Source organism: Sapajus apella, unplaced genomic scaffold (assembly GCF_009761245.1).
Source record: "Sapajus apella isolate SASKATOON/1434 unplaced genomic scaffold, GSC_monkey_1.0 scaffold1, whole genome shotgun sequence".
Lineage (NCBI taxonomy): Eukaryota > Metazoa > Chordata > Mammalia > Primates > Cebidae > Sapajus > Sapajus apella.
This window is the reverse complement of record NW_022436941.1, coordinates 89,938,963-89,955,710: the sequence shown is the minus strand read 5'-3', so window position 1 is coordinate 89,955,710 and position 16,748 is coordinate 89,938,963. Positions and strand designations below refer to the sequence as shown.

Sequence of the window (16,748 nt, the reverse complement as noted above, 5' to 3'; positions counted from 1 at the left end):
AAAAGAATTCAGAAGGTTGATTATTGAGATAATCAAGGAGGCACCAGAGAAAGGTGAAGTCCAAGTTAAAGAAATAAAAAACATGATAAAGGATATGAAAGGAAACATCTTCAGTGACATAGAGGGCATAAATTAAAAAACAATCACAACCTCTGGAAATTAAGGACACAGAGAAATGTAAAATGCATTGGAGAGTCTCAGTAATAGAATTGAACAGACAGAAGAAAGAACTTCAGAGATCAAAGATAAGGCTTTTGAATTAATCCAGTCCACCAGAGACAAAGAAATGAGGATTTTAAAAAATGAACAAAGCCTCCAAGAAGTTTGGGACTATGTTAAATGTCTAAACCTAAGAATAATTGGTGTTCCTGAGGAAGAAGAGAAATCTAGAAATTTGGAAAACGTATTTGAGGGCATAGCGAGGAAAACTTCTCTGGCCTTGCTAGAGAGCTAGACATCCAAATAACACCTGGGAAAGCTCAGAGAACACCTGGGAATTCATTGCAAAAAGATCCAGAAGGAATTAAGGCTTCTTGACATCTTGATTTTTTTTTTTTAGTCCAGGTGTTTCCAGGTTCAGGGGTGCCCTAGTTCTCTTGAGAGGATGTTTCTCCAGGTTCTTGGTCTATTGCCCTCTCAAGAATGAGAGAGGAGAACATGGCACAGTGCGCTCATAAAAGTAAATGCCAGACTCAAAAGTGTTTGTAGAAAGTGATTTATTTAAAGCAGAGAGAGAAAAATGAGGAGAGAGAAACAGCTAACTCTCACACTGAGTGAGAGGAAGAAAAGCTGCTCTCACACTGAGTGAGAAGGGTTCCCAGAGGGGGAAAACCAGAGGAGGAAAGCACCTATCACACTGAGTGAGAGAATCCAGAAGGATGGAATCCAGGAGAGGAAAGACAGCTTCCACACTGAGTGGTAGGGAATTGAGAGAGAGAGATGGAGTTTAGGAGGGGAAAAGCAGCTTCCACCAGGGAGTGATCATGGAAGGGGACCCAAACATGGAGTCCAAAGGGGTGTGGAAGAAGGGGACTTTTAACCCTTCTTTAGAACTTCCGCTGGGGTGATTGACTCTTAGTTTCTTCCCTCACCTGAGAAATTTAAACATAAACCGTTAAATCTCCCAGATGGAGAGACATGGGAGTAGGGCATGGCGCTGGGAAGTTCTTGCCCTTAAAACTACGCCCCTCTGTGGACCCAGAAAGAGAACACATTCTCTCACGGGGAAACTGATTTTGGACTTCTGACCTTCAGAACCATTAAGTGATAACAAATTTGTGTTATTTGAAGGCACTAAATTTGTGGTGGTTTGTTACAGCAGCAATATGAAACGAATACAGACTTTAAATGTCATACATAACAGCTATTCTTAGTCTTAAGTTCTCCCCAGTCAGGTTTTGGGAAGAGCAGTGGGCCTGGTGGGCCTGGGGGAAGCAGGAAACACTTATTGGTGATCTGGATTGGGAAATTAGGAAATATTTTTGGTGGTCCAAGATTAATTTTAACACCTCAAAAGAGCACAAGTGATTAATTTGAGAGGCAGTTAGTACTATAGGGTTGAGCTAGGGCAATATCATGTAGTTATTCAGGAAATCCTGGGCTCCCTCTAAGCTGCTGCTTGCTCTTACTAGTGGTTAAGACCATTGGTTGAGATCCCTCCCCACCTTTCATAAATAAAAGGCTATCCCAGCTTCCATAATGGTCTTGATCATGCCCACTGCCAACCATTCTTTGAGTTATAAGTAAAATACTCTTGGATTCTTTTTGGATTGAACTGGGGGTTATGCATGAGGCCAGATTCTTTTTTGTGGCCCACAAAAAAGAAGCCTGAAATTTCCTTAGTTAAAGTATTTGTTTTAAATTGTTAACAGAAAGCTTTTTTTTTAATAAAAAATTTCAATTCTTTCTTTTGCATTTGAACATTTTCTTCTCTTCTGTGAAAACAAAAAATATTTGGTAATCTTCTGTGGTTTATTTGAAAATTACAGTTTTGCCTTTTTGTTTTCTAGCCAATTGATCTAGAATTTTTTTTTTTTTTTTTTTTTTTAACTGGTGTGTGTGTGTGTGTGTGTGTGTGTTGACAGAATCTCATTCTGTCCCCAGGCTGGAGTGCAGTGGTACAATCTCTGTTCACTGCAACCTCCGCCTTCTGAGTTCAAGTGACTCTCCCGCCTTAGCCTCCTGAGTTAGCTGGGACTACTGGTGTGTGCCACCATGTTAGCTAATTTTTGTATTTTTAAGTAGAGACAGGGTTTCACCATGTTGATCAGGCTGGTCTTGAACTCCTGACCTCGGGTGATCCACCCGCCTCGGCCTCTCAAAGTACTGGGATTACAGGTGTCAGCCATGGTGCCCAGCCAGAGTGTGTTATTTTTTAAGTTGTTAGGTACTTTGTGTTTCTCTTGAACCTTATGCAGGTGCCCTCTGATCCTTTTAATCTGCAGTTCTCTGAACTAAATCTAGATATTTATTTTCATCATTGGGTCTAGTCAGTGATAGAAGAGTACCTTTGATAAATGGGGGATAAAGTCCCTGAGTTAATTTGAATGTTGATTTGAAATTGATACAGTTGAAGTACAATTTGGCATTAACTTTGAAAGAAAATCAGCTGATTAATAATGCAATACAATACTTTAGATATATTACTAATAATCTCTGTTAAAGTGAAATGACCTTTTCAATCTAAAATTTTTTATTTTAAAATACATTCTTTTGGAAGTGATTTTGTTCCATTATTATTCAAAAATAATCACCTGCTAGGGCTCTAAAATGTAATTACAGGATCTCTGCCTTTGTTGGGGCACAATCTCTGTGCCTTTCTTTGGTTTGCCCATAAAATGCTTAGAACATTGAGTTAAAATATTGTCAGTGCACCCGTGTCTACCAAACAGTGCATTAAAATACAAATTAATAAACAACAGTTTCAATGTAAGTTCTTCTTGGCAGAGATTTGGATGTTAAACTTCGTAAAATCTATTTTGTTAGGAATTTTCAAGGAATTATAATCTGGGGATAAAACAAAAATATGGACTCTATCTACATAATCAAATATCCATTCAGCAAAGTGTACAGGTGGTTAAATATTTCTAACAACTACTCTCTGATTACGGATCAGTTTTCAGTGAAGTAGCTATCAGAAAAAGCATTAACAGTTTTTAATTTTTTTTCTTTCTCAGTTGAGGTAAGAGTAAGGGAACAGGGGCAAACTGCTTTGAGCTCTCTTTAAGACCATGCAGATATCTTTCTCTTCATCAGACTTAATTGTCTAGATTGAACATGTGCTGCTGATTTTTTTTTAATATATGGAGTTTCGCTCTGTTGCCCAGGCAGAATGCAGTGGTGCCATCTTGGCTCACTGGACCTCCGCCTCCCGGGTTCAAGTGATTCTCCTGTCTCAGCCTCCTTAGTAGCTGGGATTACAGGCATCTACCACCACACCCAGCTAATTTTTGTATTTTCAGTGGAGACCATGTTTCGCCATGTTGGGCAGGGACACAGCCACACCATATCTCTAGGATAGCTGACAGGAATCTGCAAATGAAAGAGGTCGTAGATTGATTATGGTTCCAGATGGCACAACTGCAGACTTTGGAAAACAATGAGATGGAGTTTCTCTTTGATTAATATTGTATTTATGTATATACACATATGTATAATTTGGAGGTAGTACTGGGGTCTCTGTACATTATATATATATGGCAAATCCTCAAATAATGTCCTTTTGTTTAGTATAATTTTGTTGCCACTTTGATCAGAAAAAGAAATCAATTCCTAGCTGGGGCCATTGTCTCTGTGGGGTTTACACATTCTCCCTATGTCTGCATGGGTTTTCTCTGGATTCTCTGCTGTCCACTCACATCTCAAAGATGTCCATGTTAGGTGAATTGGTGTGTCTACATGGTCCCAGTCTGGGTAAGTGTGGGTGTCTGGGAGTGCACCCTGTGTGATGAGATGGTGTCCTGTCCAGGTCTAACCAGGTCTTTCTGCCTTTGGTAAATAATTATCTTATTTGATTTTATTAATCTTTCCTAACTGTATGTATAGCTCACATTTATTTCGGTGTTTTATATTAGAAGTGTTTTGGTCATTATTTAGAAGCTTGGTGATATTTTTGTGGCCGGAAATATGCTGTAGGAACTTAGCTCTTATTTATATCAATTAGCCTGAGTAAAATTGGTTTCATTATATGTTGTTTCATTTAAAGTTCGACTTTCTAAGAAGTTGCACTTTCTAAGAACTTATGAATGATGTTAAGTGAGGACCTACTGTATATAAATGAATATATTACTATACGAATATATATGCTTACACACACACACACACACACACACACGTAGTCTAGTAATGGATTAGACCTTAGTAGGGAGTAAATTTCTGGTCACCAAAGGTATTTAAGCTGAGGTTGGAGGGATCTCTTCCAAGAAATAGTATAAACTGTATTTCTTTTTGAATTCATTCATTCATTCACTTCTTATGGAGCCTTTCCTGTGTGTCACACACTGTTCCTAGTATGGTGAAGACAGATAAATACCGGGCAAGAGGTTGGATTAAAAGACTTTAAAGACCTCATTATATCTGTGGTTGAAAGAAGTTGCTTGATGCTTTGGTGTCCTTTATCTTAAGTGCGGAGCTCTGCTTGTGTATTACCCACTCTGTGTTTTAGATACTCTTGTGTGTTCCCATCACATGTCTTCTGTGATGTGGAGTAGTACTTTATGTCATCCCCTGAGAGGCTGTAGGCTTTAACATCATGTGTATGACAGTATTTATCTCCGTACCCTTTTTTTTTTTTCCTCTGAGACTCTGTAACCTTGGCTGGAGTGCAGTGGCATGATCTTAGCTCACTGCAATCTCCTCCTCCTGGGTTCAAGTGATTCTCCTGCCTCAAGCTTCTTGAGTAGCTGGGCTTATAGGCACTTGCCATTATGCCTGGCTAATTTTTGCGTTTTTAATAGATATGGGGTTTCGCCATGTTGGCCAGGCTGGTCTCGAACTTCTGACCTCATGTGATCTGCCTGTCTTGACCTTTCCAAAGGGCTGGGATTACAGGCATTTTTAGCCATTGCTCCCAGCCATCTCCCTACCTTTAATGAAGAGGTTAAAGTTGAATGGGAAGTCAGCTTTTGATAGAATAATGTTAGTTTTTCATGGGAATTAATTAAATTAAATTTAATTAATTAATAAAATTTAATTAAATTAATTAATTAATTAAATTCCAGGCTAGGTGAATAGGTTTTTCAAGATTCAGGCTGGGCGTGGTGGCTCACACTTGTAATCCCAGAATTTTGGGAGGCCGAGGTGGGCGGATCACAAGGTCAGGAGTTCAAGACCAGCCTGGCCAACATAATGAAACCTTGTCTCTACTAAAAATACAAAAAATTAGCTGGGTGTGCTGGTGGGCACCTGTAAACCCAGCTACTTGGGAAGCTGAGGCAGGAGAATCGCTTGAACCTGGGAGGCGGAGGTTGTAGTGAGTAGAGATAGCCCCACTGCACTCCAGCCTGGGCAACAGTGAGAGACTCCATCTCCAAAAAAAAAAAAAAAAAAAAAAATTCAAGATTTACCAGAAAGTACAAGAGAACACAATCAGTGCTTTTAAAATGTAAGGTGATATTATTTATTAACATTATTGGAAGTTCACTACACTGAGAACATATATGGAAGAGCCTTGTTCCAGAGTTATGCTTTTATTTTTCTGAGGGAAATTATGCTTCCTGCATACTAAGATACTGAATGTTCAACTTCAATATTTGTAAATTGACTATGTATCTGGACTAATTCTATTTCTTTCTGTAGAGATCAGATAGTACCATGAAAAAGCAGAGATGCCAAGAACAAAGTGTGTAGATTTGGAGGTAATACTGGGGTCTCTGTACATTATGTCCTGTCAAGTAAGGCCAGCTGTTCATTTGTTTCATGTCTAGGTTTGGAATTCACCCAGTTGCAGGCCGAATGCCTGGTCAGCTTAATGTGCTGCTGGCTGAGGCTGGGGTGCCATATGATATTGTGTTGGAAATGGATGAGATCAACCATGATTTCCCAGGTAAGTGATGGGGCAATGGTGAAGTTTAAATATTCTTACTATGAATAAAGCAGTGCCAGATTTGGGATATAAATTGTAGATTCAGTGAACACTGACTAGTCAGATGAAAAGGAACTTGTACATGGTAGATATGCAGTCAAAATTAAAGAAGTGAAAGACAATATTGAATAAGGTACAAAAGAGTCATGAACAGCACAGGTAAATTTTTCTCCTCTGTGAAGAACTGAAAGATGGTGAAAACCTTGGGGTGTAGTGCAGAAATGTTGAAGATTGGGGATCTGGGCAGCCCTGGCTTTTGCATCCAGATCCTAACTCTCAGTAGCTTGTTACTCAACCTCAGACTCTTCATTTATGAGTGCTTCTGTTGATAATTGTCTGATTCTTGCCAGTTTCTGAGATTTTACTGGTTTCCAGTTGTACTAATGTATGACTGGTGAAGTAGTTTTCTCTTTCTTTTCTTTTTAAAAAGTACTAGAATTTCCCTAGATAAGGTGCTCTACTTTATAGCTGTCATAGGGCAGATGTCGAATGGTAATGACATTTGGCCCAAGCTTATGTTTGTTAAAATTAAACCACTTCCCTCTGGCAAATATCCACTGTAAACTTAAGAAATGCTGTTTATTAGAAAAAAATAATGAAATTGTTTGTATGTTTAGATTCACATGGCATTTTTTGGCACTATTTTAATGTAGTTTATATTGCAGTTCTTAAAGAGAGAACTTAGGCCATTTTAATTTTATGTCCCTTTTCAGGTTCCACTGTTATTAAATTATGTGTAATGCTAATCAGTTCCAGGAATTATGGACATGGCTTTAGTGAGGATTTTGATACCATTGTCTATTAGACATCAGATTGTATCTTAAGGAGTTATTTTATTTTTATGTTTTTTTTTTAACTTTTATTATAGATTCATGAGTACATGTGCAGGTTTGTTACCTGGGTATATTGTGGAATGCTGAGGGTTGGAGGTAGTGAGCATAGTACCCCACAATTTTTCAACCCTTGCCCCTGTCCCTCCCTCCCCACTTTGGTAGTCTCCAGGTTCTATTGTTGCTATATTTATGTGCCTGAGTACCCAGTGTTTAGCTCCCACTTATAAGTGAGAATGTGCGGTATTTGTTTTTTTGTGCCTGTGTTTATTTGCTCAGGATAATGGCCTCCAGCTGTTTCCATGTTGCTGCAAAGAACATGATTTCCTTCTTTTTTTATGGCCTTATAGTATTCCATGATGTATACATACCATGTTTTCTTTATCCAGTCCACTGTTAATGGACACCTAGGTTGATTCTATGTCTTTGCTACTGTGAATAGTGCTGCAATAAACATGTTAGTGAATGTATCTTTTGGTAGAATGATTTGTTTTCTTTTGCATGGTGGGATTGCTGGGTCATATAGCAGCTCTAAGTTCTTTAAGAAATCTTCAAACTGCTTTTGACAGTGGCTGAACTAATTTACATTCCCCTAAACAGTGTGTAAATGTTCCATTTTCTCCACAGCCTTGCTAGCATCTGTTATTTTGACTTTTTACCAGTAGCTGTTCTTACTGTGTGAGATAGTAATTTCATTGTGGTTTTGCTTTGCATTTCTCTTATGATTAGTGATGTTGAGCATTTTTTCATGTTTGTTGACCACTTGTATGTCTCCTTTTGAGAAATGTCTGTTCATGTCTTTTGCCCATTTTTTAGGTTTTTTTTTTTTTTTAATTTCCTTGTTAAGTTCCTTATAGAGTCTGGATTTTAGACCTCTGTCCAGTGTATCATTTGTGAATATTTTTTCTCATTCTATAACTTGTCTGTTTACTCTCTTGATAGTTTCTTTTGCTATGGAGAAGCTCCTTAGTGTAATTAGGCCTCACTTGTTAATTATTGTGTTTGTTGCAATTGTTTTCTGAGGACTTAGTCATAAATTTTTTCCAAAGGCTGATGTCCAGAATGGTGTTTCCTAGGTTTTCCTCTTGTATTCTTATAGTTTGAGATTTAAATGGTCATTTTAAAGGGTGAAAGTGGAATGCAAATTTCATAAAATCATGTGACACTATAGCAAGATCATTTTGAGATCATAAAAGAGTTATGAAGTCAGATTAGGTAGATTTATTGAGAGGGGAGAAGCATAATAATTCAGGGTGTAGTCAAGATGGTTAAGTTCAAATGCAAGACCTACTGCTTTTTAACTGTGTGACATTGGCTGAGTTGCTTAACCTCTCTGATAAAGTTCTTTGTACAGTGCCTGGCACAAGTGCAAATCTATATTTTTATTGTTATTATAAAGTAAGTTCACTATAATTTGTCTGAAAATATGTAAAAGTGACCCTTTGAGTTTTATATTCTTTCTTTTTTCTTTAATTATATAGATACTGATTTGGTCCTTGTAATTGGAGCTAATGACACTGTTAATTCAGCAGCTCAAGAAGATCCCAACTCTATTATTGCAGGCATGCCAGTCCTTGAGGTCTGGAAATCAAAGCAGGTAAAGTTTCAGACTTGTATTTCATTCTGATAACCAAAGGTCACTTAAAATATACACACAGAAATTTCTTTGATCATTTGATAAGAAATGATGATGCCTTCTAGGAGGCCCAAGAGTAAGAGCATGTTTAGGCCCCAGTTTCCTGTATCCAGCTTCTGTCTGTTCTCTGGCCACCAGAGAACGTAAATGAATGCCCTCATCACAAGTAGAACCAGATGAGATTATGTGGGTGGATTAAGAAAATCTGTAACCACAGCTGAAAAAAGAGCTGTGAGCTTTTGGAATGAGTCTGGCTAAATTCCAGATCGAGTCCCATGAAGCAGATGGCTTCCCTCTGGGACAGTGAGTCAGTATCATTGCCTTCATATACCAAGATGAGCATATTTTTTTTCGTTTAACTTTTTTGAAAGGGAATTTATTAGTTGTTGTAGATTATCTAGCAGAAAGGTGATTTAGAAATCCAAACCATAACGTGGCATAAGGAAGCAAGCTTCGCTCATGCATATTATTTCTGAAAAAGCTGATTGCTAGATTTTAGATAACTCAGAGGCTTGTAAATTTTCCTCTGCCTCAGCAGTAGGCATATTTTACTACTCCTGAGTCACATCTGCATTTAAAAAATCCTAATAACATAATGTACATTTCCATTTAATTTTGTTTCTTTTTATTGTAAATATGGGAGTTTAAAACAGTATTTGTGATGAGTGAGTAGATATAAAATGTACTTGTTCATGTGTGTATGAAAAACTATTGTGTCATAGTCAATATTTCAGAGGTTGCAAAGTACATTACTGTACTAATGCTATAAGAAAAAGAATACATTTGCACTTCTTCCATTTTTGGATAGATAACATGTCCTACTAGACCATAGAAAGGCTTTTCATTTCATTGAAAACTGACTTGATATTCAGCAGGACAGCAACATCCAAAACATGTCATTGTAAATATCTATAACACATCAATATTATAGATTGACTTACTTCTTCCATTTTGATTTGTAGGAACATTCTGTTAGTTATTAGCTCTGTCCTTGTGAGAAGCTGGATTGCTCTTTGAGGTTTTGTCCTAGCACTTTCTGATATACTTTGAAGTCATAGAAAAGAATAACACAATTTTCTCACTCAACCACATCTGTTTTAGAATTTGTAGTGGAAACTTATGTACTAAACTAATTTTCTTTAGCACATTCATATTAAGATGCTTATTTTGCTGGCTAGAAAATGGTATACATGGTCTTTATAGATAAAAGCATTAAGAAGAAAATCATTGTAATCTTATCACTCAGAGATGAATTATTAACATGACTTTTTCTCTAATGGATGTAAGAATATAGGTACATTTAAATATTAAAATTAACACAATGCAAACATTAATTAAAAATACTTTTTGTGTATTTTTAAAGTACCTGTACTAAAGAATTAGTAGTGGTACATACCTTGTTCAAAGGTAGTGAAGAGCAATGTTTGTGTGCCTAACAGGTCCTAGGCAGGTCTGTTAAATGCTCTCTCTCATTTAATCTTTGGTTCTCAGGTGATTGTTATGAAGAGGTCTTTGGGTGTTGGCTATGCTGCAGTGGACAATCCAATTTTCTACAAACCTAACACGGCCATGCTTCTAGGTGATGCCAAGAAAACATGTGACGCACTCCAGGCGAAAGTTAGAGAATCCTATCAGAAGTAAATATTAAAGATCAAGCTGTTGGCTAGTAAAGCCACCTCTAAGTTGTGGGAACAGTCAAATAAAGTATCAGTATACATGGTGATATACATCTATAGCAAAGCTCTTGGAAGAAAAGGAAGACTGAAGAAAGCAAAGCAAATACTGTATAGAGAGATTTTTCAAGACCAGTAATCCCTCAGTTTTAAAAAAAGGATTAAAAATTCTAAATGTCTTTCTGTGCATATTTTTTTGTGTTAGGAATCAAAAGTGTTTTATAAGAGAAGGAAGAACAGCCTCATTTTAAATGTAATTCTGTTGGATTTTTTATGCCTCCTCAGTAACCAGAAATGTTTTAAGAAACTAAGTGTTTAGGATTTCATGGCTTACATTATACATGGATCTGAAATATCTGACACAATGTAAACATTGCAAGCAACTGCATTTTTTTTTCTTCCAACAAATGTGACTAATTTGAAACTTATATGAACTTCTGAGCTCTTCCCTTGCAATTTAACCATAGTCTGAATTAACCATATCAAATTGGTTTTAATTTTTTAAACTGTACTTCAGAGTCTATATTTCAAGGGCATATTTTCTCACTACTATTTTAATACATTGAAGGACTAAATAATCTTTCAGAGATGCTGGAAACAAATCATTTGCTTTATATGTTTCATTAGAACACCAATGAAACATACAACTTGAAAATTAGTGTTAGTTATATTTTTGAAAATTCCATTTCTAATTGGAGATCTCTTCAATTTCAATCAACTTATAATGTGTAGTACTGTATTAAGTGCACTTGAGTGGAATTCAACATTTGACTAATAAAATGAGTTCATCATGTTGGCAAGTGATGTAGCAATTATCTCTGGTGACAAAAGAGTAAAATCAATTATTTCTGCCTGCTATAAATATCAGGGGAAGACCTGCTACTATGAAATAGATGAAATTAATCTGTCTTCACTGTTTATAATAAGAATGGATTTTGTTTTCAAATCAGTGTGTGTTTTGAGGTCTTATGTAATTGATGACATTTGAGAGAAATGGTGGCTTTTTTTTTAGCTACCTCTTTGTTCATCTAAGCACCAGTAAAGATCATGTCTTTTTATAGAAGTCTAGATTTTCTTTGTGACTTTGCTACTGTGCCTAACGCTCTAAATATAGGTGAATGTGTGATGAATACTCAGGTTATTTGTCTCTGCATATAATTAATTTGGTACTAAGTTCCTCAAAAAATTATTAACACATGAAGGACAATCTCTTAAATCAGGAAAAGAAGTAGTACAAATTTTGTTACTGTAATGATCGTGTTTAGCGAGTTTAAAACACACAGTATCTGTTGGTTTTATAATCAATTTCTATTTTGCTGTGCCTGAGATTAAGATCTCTCTCTCTCTCTCTCTCTCTGTGTATGTGTGTGTGTTAAAGCAGAAAAGACTTCTTTTAAAGTTTTAAGTGATAAATGCAATTTGTTAATGGATCTTAGGTCACTAGTAATCTCAGGACTGAATTATATAATGAATATTCTATTAGGAGAAAGTAAACACCATCTTTATTCATGCCCTTTTCCTTCTCTCAAAGTAGTTGTAGCTATATCTAGAAAGAAGCAATTTTGATATCTTGAAAAGGCAGTTCCTACATTCAGTTTGAACTATTTATTAATTTATTTTTTGTCATAGAAAACTTTTTAATGCATTTTTAAAAATTTAGTATGATCTTATTCTTTGCTGTTTGCCAGTCCTTGTCATCAATTGTGTTAATTGAATTGAAAATCCCTGCTCTGTTGGTTTTATTTTACTTTATTGGTTAGGATATTTAAAGGATTTTTGTATGTATAATTTCTTTTTTTTCCTTTTTTTTATTGCATTTTAGGTTTTGGGGTACATGTGAAGAACATGCATGATTGTTGCATAGGTACACACATGGCAGTATGATGTGCTGCCTTCCTCCCCATCACCTATACTGGCATTTCTCCCCATGCTATCTCTCCCCAACTCCCCACCCTCCACTGTCCCTCCTCTGTTTACCCCCTGCAGACCCCAGTGTGTGATGCTCCCCTCCCTGTGTCCATGTGTTCTCATTGTTCAACACCCACCTATGAGTGAGAACATACGGTGTTTGATTTTCTGTTCTTGTGTCAGTTTGCTGAGAATGATGGTTTCCAGATTCATTCATGTCCCTACAAAGGACACGAACTCATTGTTTTTGATAGTTGCATAGTATTCCATGGTGTATATGTGCCACATTTTCCCTGTCCAGTCTATCACTGATGGGCATTTGGGTTGGTTCCAGGTCTTTGCTATTGTAAACAGTGCTGCAATGAATATTCATGTGTATGTGTCCTTATAGTAGAACAGTTTATAATCCTTTGGATATATACCCAGTAATGGGATTGCTGGGTCAAGAGGAATTTCTATTTCTAGGTCCTTGAGGAATCGCCACACTGTCTTCCACAATGGTTGAACTAATTTACACTCCCACCAACAGTGTAAAAGTGTTCCCATTTCTCCACATCCTCTCCAGCATCTGTTGTCTCAAGATTTTTTAATGATCACCATTCTAACTGGCGTGAGATGGCATCTCCCTGTAGCTTTGATTTGTTTTTCCCTAATGACTGATGATGATGAACTTTTTTCACGTTTCTTGGCTTCATATATGTCTTCTTTTGAAAAGTGTCTGTTCATGTCCTTTGCCCACTTTTGAATGGGTTTGTTTGTTTTTTTCTTGTAAATCTGTTTTAGTTCGTTGTAGATTCTGGATATTAGTCCTTTGTCAGATGGGTAGACTGCAAAAATTTTTTCCCATTCTATTGGTTGCCAATTCACTCTGATGACTGTTTCTTTAGCTGTGCAGAAGCTGGGGAGTTTGATTAGGTCCCATTTGTCTATTTTGGCTTTTGTTGCCAGTGCTTTTGGTGTTTTATTAATGAAGTCCTTGCCAATGCCTATGTACTGAATGGTTTTGCCTAGGTTTTCTTCTAGGGTTTTTATGGTGTTAGGTGTTATGTCTAAGTCTTTAATCCATCTGGAGATAATTTTAGTGTAAGGTGTCAGGAAGGGGTCCAGTTTCTGCTTTCAGCACATGGGTAGCCAGTTTTCCCAACACCATTTATTGAACAGGGACTCCTTTCCCCATGGCTTGTTTTTGTCAGGTTTGTCAAAGATCAGATGGTTGTAGATATGTTGTGTTGCCTCTGAGGCCTCTGTTCTGTTCCATTGGTCTATATCTCTGTTTTGGTACCAGTACCATGCTGTTTTGATTACTGTAGCCTTGTAGTATAGTTTGAAGTTTGGTAGTGTGATGCCTCCTCGTCCTTTTTGCTTAGAATTGACTTGGCTATGCGGGCTCTCTTTTGGTTCCATATGAAGTTTAAGGTGTTTTTTTTCCAGTTCTGTGAAGAAGGTCATTGGTAGCTTGATGGGGATAGCATTGAATCTGTAAATTACTTTGGGTAGTATGGCCATTTTCACGATATTGATTCTTCCTAACCATGAACATGGAATGTTTCTCCATCTGTTTGTGTCCTCTCTTATTTCGTTCAGCAGTGATTTGTAGTTCTCCTTGAAGAGGTCCTTTACATCCTTTGTTAGTTGTATTCCCTGGTATTTTATTCTCTTTGTAGCAATAGTGAATGGCAGTTCGTTCTTGATTTGGCTCTCTTTAAGTCTGTTATTGGTGTATAGGGATGCTTGTGATTTTTGCACATTGATTTTGTATCCTGAGACTTTGCTGAAGTTGCTTATCAGTTTCAGGAGATTTTGGGCTGAGACAACGGGGTCTTCTAGATATACAATCATGTCATCTGCAAATAGAGACCATCTGACTTCCTCCTTTCCTATTTGAATACGCTTTATTTCTTTTTCTTGCTTGATTGCTGTGGCTAGAACTTCCAATACTATATTGTATAGGAGTGGTGAGAGAGTGCATCCTTGTCTAGTGCCAGATTTCAAAGGGAATGCTTCCAGTTTTTGCCGATTCAGTATGATATTGGCTGTGGGTTTTTCATAAATAGCTTTTATTATTTTGAGATACATTCCATCAATATCTAGTTTATTGAGGGTTTTAGCATAAAGGGCTGTTGAATTTTGTCAGGGGGCTTCTCCGCATCAATTGAGATGATCATGTGGTTTTTGTCCTTGGTTCTGTTTATGTGGTGGATTACGTTTACAGAATCGCATGTGTTGAACCAGTCTTGCATCCCCAGGATGAATTCTACTTGATCATGGTGGATAAGCTTTTTGATATGCTGCTGCAATCGGTTTGACAGTATTTTATTGAAGATTTTTGCATCTATGTTCATCATGGATATTGGCCTGCAGTTTTCTTTTCTTGTTGAGTCTCTGCCGGGTTTTGGTATCAGGATGATGTTGGTCTCATAAAATGATTTGGGAAGGATTCCCTCTTTTTAGATTGGAATAGTTTCAGAAGGAATAGTACCAGCTCCTCTTTGTATGTCTGGTAGAATTCAGCTGTGAACCTGACTGGACCTGGGCTTTTTTTGGGTGGTAGGCTCTTAATTGCTGCCTCAACTTCAGATCTTGTTATTGGTCTATTCAGGGTTTCAGCTTCTTTCTGGTTTAGGCTTGGGAGGATGCAGGTGTCCGGGAATTTATCCATTTCTTCCAGGTTTATTAGTTTATCTGCATAGAGATGTTTGTAATAATGTCTGCTGATGGTTTGTATTTCTGTGGAATCTGTGGTGATATCCCCTTTATTGTTTTTTATTGCATCTATTTGATTATTTTCTCTTTTCTTTTTTATTAATCTGACTAGTGGCCTGTCTATTTTGTTTATCTTTTTGAAAACCAGCGCCTGGATTTATTGATTTTTTGAAGGTTTTTTTTTTTTGTGTGTGTGTCTCTATCTCCTTCAGTTCTTCTCTGATTTTAGTTATTTCTTGTCTTCTGCTAGGTTTTGAGTTTTTTTGATCTTGCTCCTCTAGCTCTTTCAATTTTGACGATATGGTGTCAATTTTGGATCTTTCCTTGCTTCCCATGTGGGTATGTATTGCTATGTATTTTCCTCTAGACACTGCTTTAAATGTGTCGCAGAGATTCTGGTATGTTGTGTCTTCATTCTCGTTGGTTTCAAAGAACATCTTTATTCCTGCCTTCATTTCATTGTTTATCCAGTCAACATTCAAGAGCCAGTTGTTCAGTTTCCATGAAGCTGTGCGGTTCTGAGTTAGTTTCTCAATTCTGAGTTGAACTTGATTGCATTGTGGTCTGCGAGACTGTTTGTTATGATTTCCATTCTTTTGCATTTGCTAAGGAGTGATTTACTACCAATTATGTGGTCAATTTTACAGTAGGTGTGATGTGGTGCACAGAAGAGTGTATATTCTATGGATTTGCCGTGGAGAGTTCTGTAAATGTCTATTAGGTTTGCTGGTTCCAGGTCTGAGTTCAAGTCCTGGATTTCCTTGTTAATTTTCTATCTGGTTGATCTGTCTAATATTGACAATGGGGTGTTAAAGTCTCCCACTATTATTGTGTGGGAGTCTAAGTCTCTTTGTAAGTCCTTTTTGATATCTTTTGATCTTTGTTAGTTTAAAGTCTATTTTATCAGAGATGAGAATTGCAACTCCTGCTTTTTTTTTGCTCTCCATTTGCTTGGTAAATCTTCCCCCATCCCTTTTTTTGAGCCCCTGTGTATCCTTGCATGTGAGATGGGTTTCCTGGATACAGCACACTGATGGGTTTTGGCTTTTTATCCAATTCATCAGTCTGTGTCTTTTGATTTGGGGCATTTAGCCCATTTACATTTAGGGATAATATTGTTATGTGTGAATTTGATCCTGCCATTTTGATGCTAGCTGGCTGTTTTGCCCGTTAGTTGATGCAGTTTCTTCATTGTGTTGATGCTCTTTATCATTTGGTATGTGTTTTTGGAGTGGCTGGTACTGGTTGTTCCTTTCTATGTTTAGTGCCTCTTTCAGGAGCTGTTGTAAAGCAGGCCTGGTGGTGATGAAATCTCTGAGTACTTGCTTGTTTGCAAAGGATTTTATTTCTCCTTTGCTTATGAAGCTTAGTTTGGCTGAATATGAAATTCTGGGTTAAAAGTTCTTTTCTTCAAGATGTTGAATATTGGCCCCCACTCTCTTCTGGCTTGTAGGGTTTCTGCTGAGAGATCTGCTGTGAGTCTGATGGGCTTCTCTTTGTGGGTAACCTGACCTTTCTGTCTGGCTGCCCTTAGCATTTTCTCCTTCATTTAAATCCTGGTGAATCTGATGATTATGTGCCTTGGTGTTGCTCTTCTTGAGGAATATCTTTGTGGTGTTCTCTGTATTTCCTGGACTTGAATATTGTCCTACCTTGCTAGATTGGGGAAGTTTTCCTGTATAATATCCTGAAGAGTATTTTCCAGCTTGGATTGATTCTCTCTGTCATATTCAGGTACACCTATCAAACATAGTTTAGGTCTTTTCACATAGTCCCATATTTCTTGGAGACTTTGTTCATTCCTTTTTACCCTTTTTTTCTGTAATCTTGCCTTCTCATTTTATTTCATTGAGTTGATCTTCGACCTCTGATATTCTTTCTTCTGCTTGGTCAATTCGGCTGTTGAAACTTGTGTA

The 16,748-nt window shown here is 37.2% G+C and overlaps 1 protein-coding gene across 5 annotated transcripts in view; it reads left to right on the top strand.

Annotated features, from left to right (window-relative positions):
- Window positions 1-11,351, top strand: part of NNT (nicotinamide nucleotide transhydrogenase) — a 92,727-nt gene extending 81,376 nt beyond the window's left edge. For 4 of the 5 annotated variants that reach the window (XM_032281240.1, XM_032281251.1, XM_032281258.1 and 1 more), the window contains 3 exons: window positions 5,925-6,043; window positions 8,394-8,509; window positions 10,040-11,351. In XM_032281240.1, coding sequence (XP_032137131.1) covers window positions 5,925-6,043; window positions 8,394-8,509; window positions 10,040-10,189 — 385 coding nt within the window. In that variant the 3' untranslated portion in view covers window positions 10,190-11,351. The remainder of the gene's footprint in view (window positions 1-5,924; window positions 6,044-8,393; window positions 8,510-10,039) is intronic. The other variant, XM_032281245.1, reaches the window with a different exon arrangement.
- The last annotated feature ends 5,397 nt before the right edge of the window (window positions 11,352-16,748 follow it).